General features: G+C 46.1%; 1 protein-coding gene across 1 annotated transcript; it reads left to right on the top strand.

Moving 5' to 3' along the window:
- Positions 1-54: 54 nt before the first annotated feature.
- NDUFA2 (NADH:ubiquinone oxidoreductase subunit A2) lies at positions 55-6,806 on the top strand. The gene is made up of 3 exons (XM_045026626.1): positions 55-212; positions 4,028-4,134; positions 6,596-6,806. Exons 1-3 carry the CDS (start codon positions 109-111, stop codon positions 6,685-6,687), a joined length of 303 nt encoding a protein of 100 aa, XP_044882561.1. The 5' UTR covers positions 55-108; the 3' UTR covers positions 6,688-6,806.
- Positions 6,807-6,977: the final 171 nt, after the last annotated feature.

Below are 6,977 nucleotides of genomic sequence, written 5' to 3' on the forward strand. Positions count from 1 at the left end.
GATGAGGTTTGAAGTGTGTTTTGATTGGCTGAGTCCCGTATCATGCTTCGGGCCTCCCCTTCCTGCCGGCTATGGGATTGGCTGGGAAGGGGGCGCTACACTGGGAAGATGGCGGCGGCGGCTGTGCGGAGTATCGGGAGCGGCCTGGGCCGGAGCCTCAGGGAGCTTCGGATCCACCTGTGTCAGCGCTCGCCGAGCAGCCAGGGCACCAGGTGCGGGGCACCTCGGGAGGGCTGGGCGGGGGCCGAGATCCTTGGACAGGCTGCGGCGGCTCCCTCCCGATGGGACACTGGGGATCTGCTAGTTACCGTCACCATCGTCCTCGCGTCGGTATAGTGTGAAAACGGCTCTGTCCTAATTTGCTACTTGAGTGCACGAACTGCGCGTGCTTAGTAACGTCTGCTGAAGCCATTGCCCTTCACCCTGCCCTCACTTGGCCCCAGATTCTGCGGAGAGCTCTTCAGATCGGAGGAGGGGTGAGCAGGGGGTGGAAATTGACTGGTCGGGAGGTTCAAGCAGTTGGAGGCAGGGTTAAGGTAAGGGCTGAATGGCAAAATGGGGTGGGGAGCAGGGGCAGAGGGAGTAACAGTTACTGGACTGAGACAACAGTGTTTGCAAAAATGGGGAGGAGGGGGAGAGGGGCTTTTTCATTTCCCCTCCCACAGGACAGTACATCTCAGCATGGGCTTCCCAGGGCTGGGTTCTTAAAGGCACAGGCATCCCAGTGCCTAGTCACAGCAGCTCCTCTTGGTCTGAGGTAACCTATTGAGGTGCTGCAGGAGACTTGATTCAGTGAAATATTTTACATATACCACCTCAGAAACAAGAATCCATTATCAGTGTATCTGATAGCATAAAGTCTCATAGCAATTCTCAAATTTGTCTTATCTGCTGCTAGGATTCCCTGAATTACTCTTAGTGCTTCATCATTTACCTTTGTTATTGTGCAGATGCAGGTCATTGAGCTATTTAATTTATATTGTTATAATACTCATTGAAAATATGTATAAGTAAGTACTTGCTAGTAGTTTTAGCAATGACATCTGTGTTTCAATCTCCCTGGACACTCAATAACAGACTTAAAAGTGGCCATTCCCCAACCAAAAAAACCCTTCGAAAATAGACTTCAGTGAGAAACTGCAGAGTTGGAATTAATTTGCAAACTTGCCACCATCAACTTAGGTCCTAATAAAGACTGGGGTGGCTGGGTTACTACAAAAAGTAATTTTCCCTCTGTTGATACTCACACCTTCTTGTCAGCTGTTGGGAATAGGCCATATCGACCCTGATTGAATTGGCCTCGTTAGCACAGACCCACCCCCACTCCTAATTTTTCATGTGCTGTAGATATCTGCCTACTGTATTTTTAAGTCCATGCATCTGATGAAGTGGGTTATAGCCCATGAAAGCTTATGCCCAAATAAATTTGCTAGTCTCTAAGGTGCCACAAGGACTCCTCAGTCTGTATCAGCAAAAATAACAACACGGCTACCCCTCTGAAACCTGTGTTTCTAGTATTGCACTTGCTATGTTTTGCTAGCACAGTAAATGAAGCTGCAAAATAAATGATGTTTAAATGACCTCCTTCAATTTTAAGAGGTAACTAATGTACACCAGGCAGGGTCGTTTGGAAGCCGAAGACTTTACACTTCCATCCCACATCGCTGTCAAGTTTTAGCAAATTGGGACAAGTCAGAAAGTAAAAACAACCTTACTTATCAGTAACTGCTACTGGTTAGAATTTGCTATCCCTGTTCCAGTAGCAGATTGTCAGATAGCAGTTTAATATCAGTACCTGCTACTGGTAGCAAATTAAGATGGATAGCAGTTTTTCACACTACACTGGCAGAGAGCAGGACCCCAGTGTGCCCGGTGCTGCATGGCCCCCTCAAAGAGACAGGCCCCTGCCCCACGGATCTTACAGTCATAAACCAGGATACACTGGGCGGATCGAGACAGACAGGGGAGCACATGGCAGCAGGGAGACAGTGGGCAGCCGCACGTCCGGTGAGATGTCTGGAGCCACCCTGAAAACCAGGACCTGATCGTCCCTGATCAGCTGCAGTTGGGTTCTGCCTAGGTGACCATATTTCCCAAAGGGAAAATGGGACACTGCATGGGGCTAGCCCGAGGGCTTCTGCCTCCCCTGCATGGGGTTGGCCCAAGCCCTGCCTCTCTTCCCCGCATGGGGCTGGTGTGAACTGCTCGCTTGAGCCCTGTCTGCCTCTCACCTGAGCCCTGCCTCCCCCCCTCCGCGGACCTGGCATCCCCGCTCACCCTCCTCAGCTCTCCACTTTGACAAAATGTGCATTTGTCCCTTTTGCTCTTTCCAACTTGATCAGCTGGCAAGAGCAAATGGGACAAATGTCCACTTTTGCCAGGAAAGTTGGGACAGCTGAGACAGGGCTTAAAAAGGGACTGTCTTGTCCAAAACGGGAAGTGTGGTCACCCCACATGGTACCCTGACAGGGAAAGTAATTGAGATGGTGACGGTGGCAAAGACTGATCGGGCAGTACTTGTAATCTACAGGTTTCCTCTCGACCTTCAGTCTGCCTCAGCCTCAGCATTGCACAGAAACTTCCCATGGTGGTAAACCACTTCTCTCTGCCAGTAATCAAAGACAGGACCCTAAATATAACTATATCAGACCAAGTGCGTGTTCTGGCTAGTCCACGATCTCTTTTCTGGCAGTGGCTAGTACTGGAGATTGCAGAGTGAGATGCAGGTACCCCAAAACGGGCAGTTATGGAACAACCTGGCCATAGGGCAGTTTCCTTCTCCAAGGGCATTGCTGGTGAGTTGCAGTATAGTCACTGTGGGGATGACACACAAGTTGAGTTTTTACATTTGACTTGTAATAGTACAGTTGTTCAGCTTTCCCAAAGGCTGGCTGAGTGAGCCAGAGTGGACATCATATCTCAAATAAACTAATAGTGATTACTTGTTACTGCAAAGCATCACTTGATTGGATTTTACTGGAAAGATGGTTCTGGGCTGTGTGCAATTTGGACAGCACCCCTAGGAATTGTGGGGGTGATGCATGCATAGATCAGGGGTCGGGGGTTGAGCTCACACTCCCTACACTTATTGACTCCTGCATATATTGTAAGGCCTATTTTTCTAGGCTTGTTCTTAGGGTAGGGATTGTGTCTAGGGAGCTGTTTATTGACTGACTGACACTAGCTCAGCTAAGTGAGAGTAACTAGATTTTTTTTCCCCTGTTATTAATGTGCCTAAAGCCTATAAACCTCCAAGACTCCTAATAACTGCAATAATAATGGCATGCTCACTTAGGACAGGGAGGGCGATGTCATGGAGATGGGGCTTGGTGTGAATGTAGGTGAGAGGCCTGTCTAGGTGCCCTGGGTGGACACAGTGTCCTGTAGGTGCTCTGATAGTAATATGGGTCAGTGGTTAAAAGATGCTCCTGGACCGCATGGACTGATGTGTTGGTAAATGTTTAAATCTCAGCGAAAGGCTGTGTCGTTTTGAGTCTCCCCTTTCACAGCTTCCACCCTGCAAGAGGGAGGTACGTACAAATTGCTTCTCTGAGCTATTTCCACACCTTCCTGCTTGAGTCCCACTGTATATGCCAGAGGGAGTTCTCCAGATACTGTTGTGATAGGGGACTGTTCACTCAGGCTGAGGTCAAAGGGCTGTTTGTGACTTGATTCAAGCATAAAGTAGAATGGGGATCCTGTGTAAGAACATCACTAGTATTAATGTTGTTTTTCGACATGACCTATTTCTCTGTCATGCTTGTCCTACACTTCACATAGCCCTGGTGAGGTCCACAGGGAGCAGAGCTGGGGTGAAATTGGTGTACAGACAAGATGTTCGTTACTGTACCTTCCATAGACTGTGGTCCTCCCTATTGCCTGTTCCAGAGGCTGTGGATGCTTTGGAAGGGCCAGGTGCATATAACACTTCTGAGATCCCAGTAGATAAAACTACTTTATTTTCTTTAGTTTGACATAATTGTACTTGGAAATGACGCAGAACTTTAATTAGCTCTGTTTTTGACAGAGACTTCATTGAACAGCACTACGTGACTCTGAAGAAGGCAAACCCGGACTTCCCCATCCTGATTCGAGAGTGCTCTGGTGTGCAGCCTAAGCTCTGGGCTCGATACGGTGAGTTGGGAAAGAGCCCTAGTCAATGTCATTAGCTCCGAGTTTGACAAGAACACTGGAGTCTGTATCAAACTAGGAATTCCGCACTAAACTGCTCACAATCCAGGAAAGAGCAGTGCAAATTACACATCAAGGTGGCGTTTCCATATGTGGAGAGATGAGGCTAGGACCTGCTTGGTTTGGGAAAGAGCAAAAAAAAAAAAAGGCACTGTACAAAATAAAGGCTAAAAACTGCCTAATGAAAGTCTGATACATTAACTCGTTAGGAAGTTCAGAAATCGGGGTGCTTGCAGCGGTGCTCTTCCCTATCAGTTCAACTGCTTAAACAGTGATTCTGAATGGTGTGTGTATGCGTCTATGCATCTGCACAGTGGGACTAAGTGAACTTTGTGGTGTGGATCTTTAAAGGAATAGTCAATTTGAAAATTACAAGTCCACCTAAAAACCTTGTACCCACTGTTGTTACCCCATCTAAAATTCCTGTAACAAAGCTGGATATTTTTTGCTAGGTTTCTATCTTTTTTTTCAGTTTTACTTGTTTGTGTAATCGGTTTCATTGTTTCCCTAGACTATAGTAATTATCCCTAGCTAGACAGACTCTTATAAACACTAAGCGAACAGGAAAAACTTTCCACTTCTTAAAGGAATGTTTTAAAAAGCATACAGGGACATACTGTGTAAACAGGGCTCTATCAGAAAGTAAGTTTAAAAAAAATTAGTAAATAAAAAATAAAATTGTGACCCTGTTAACACTGGAATGTTCTGTCTGATGCAGAAGTGTCTCCGTGAAGCCTTAAATGTCATGGTAGCCTGTGAAATGAACAGATTTTTCCTTTTAAAAAAAAAAAGTCTTTAAATGAGTAAAATGTGCTGCACACTCACAATAGACAGACTTCTCCCCATGTAGCTAAACTGGAAGAGTGGTCTGTTGCTTTAAATGCACAGAGTTGTTACGCAGACACAAACATGCTTGACTGCAGGCTGAATGCTTGCAACAGAAAATTCTTGCCTTGGGCTCACGCTATGGGCAGGAACCTCAACTCTGAAACCCAGCGAAGTGGGGAGAGTCTCCAAGCTCAGTCTCCAGTCTGAGTAAGAACTTCCTGGCTGCTATTTTTTAGCCCTGTGGTGCAAACTTGAATCAGACGAGCCAGGCTTTGAGACTAGCTGCCACAGAGGTTTGGGTTTTGCTGTGTAGCTGTCCCCTTTGTAGCTATATTATACGTGCTACACTATAGTTGAAAAAAGCTAGCGAGGCTCACAACTACAGCTCTTGAACCAAAGTGGAAATCTCATGTGGCGCAAACCAGCTGTAGCCCTTTCAAGCTTAAACTGACCCATTGAGGATTAGCCATGAACTCTGGTTGGAGTTTAAAAAAAAAAAAAAATTAGTGGTGGAATCAGAAGCATAAAGAATTAATTACAGACTTAATTTCTTACTAAACCATGAGAACAGGGGGATTATGAAGACTACCACAGGAAATGCTGCTTTTCTGATTTGTGACATTTAGTTAGCATGCAGAACTCCATTATGATGGAGGCTTCTTGAGAACCGAGGAGGAGAGCTGCAGTGCCAAATGGCAGTCAGTGCAGTAACCAATCTTTTCAAACAGCTTTTCCCCAAGCCTTAGTCAGGACTCTGAGATGAACAGGCTGCAGCTAAAAATGAAAATGCAAGTCTGCTCTGCCTTCAAGTGTCCCTCACAGCTTGGGGCAGTAGGCTGTCTCTTCCTTGCTTCTGGGGGCTAGCCAGTAAGACAATCTGCATAGCCATTCGTGGGGGTGGGGCTGACTTACAAGGAAAGTTGGGCTAAACAGGCAGAGTTCAGATGGGCAAAAACTAGAAGGGAGGGAAAAAATCTGCAAATGTTTTGAAGAGTGTGAACACCAAGGAGGAAGAGGAGGGTTATTACTAAGAAACAGAAAGGGGAACACTTAAGCTGAGTCTGGGAAAGGCTCTTTACAGAGATGTTATGGGATAATCTAAGGGAAAGGGTGGAAGTCCCATGCTATAGAACACTTGGGTTGGGAATCTGACCAGTCTAAAAATAACTGGTCAAATATTTTAGAGCCCTAATTTGTTAGTCTTACTCTTTTGTTACTGTTCTATGGTCTGCAATAGGCTTTGCCGTAGCCACTTATGCCTAACTACAAAAAACAATGTACTTAACTGAGTTATTTTAACTCAGATAAATGCAAAACACAATTAAATTAAGTTTAAAAAATGAAGGAATGGCTCCATCATGCAGTCACAAAAGTTGGCCGTCACCTACATCAGGTATTCCTGTTGGAATATTTGACCATGGTCAAATAATAGGGGGTCAATTGACCAGCTTGTCAAAACCTACACTTATGAGACCAGCCAAGGCACTAGGGAATAAATCCAGCACTGCCTCTCCTGGGGGAAGGGGACAAGGTGGCCTCTTCATCTAATTCTCTCTCTCTCTCTCCCCCACCCTAGAGTTTGGCAGAGAGAGTTGTGTGCCACTGAATAATCTCAATGTGGATCAAGTGGCCAAGGCCCTGGAGAACGTTGTTCACAGCAAAACATGAAGACAAAGAGAACTGAACCTGCATATGCTGAAGCCCTTGCCTGAATGGGTTTACTGGAGAAGCTGTATATCTGTAATTGTAACTTATTAATCGCATATAAAAGCCTGTCTGACAAAGTGCTCTGAGAGTCTGTTCTAAAAGAGATGCTAAGCTGGGAGGTAGCGCCTCATCCTCCCCCATAGGGTGGGGGCACTGAAGAGGGAGCAAATCCACTGAGGTATTTAGTCTCTTCCCTTCTACTCATTTGAGACCTATCTCTGTTCCCTACCTGAGCAGTCATGTGAGCAGCT

The sequence above is a fragment of the Mauremys mutica genome, chromosome 8 (assembly GCF_020497125.1).
Source record: "Mauremys mutica isolate MM-2020 ecotype Southern chromosome 8, ASM2049712v1, whole genome shotgun sequence".
Lineage (NCBI taxonomy): Eukaryota > Metazoa > Chordata > Testudines > Geoemydidae > Mauremys > Mauremys mutica.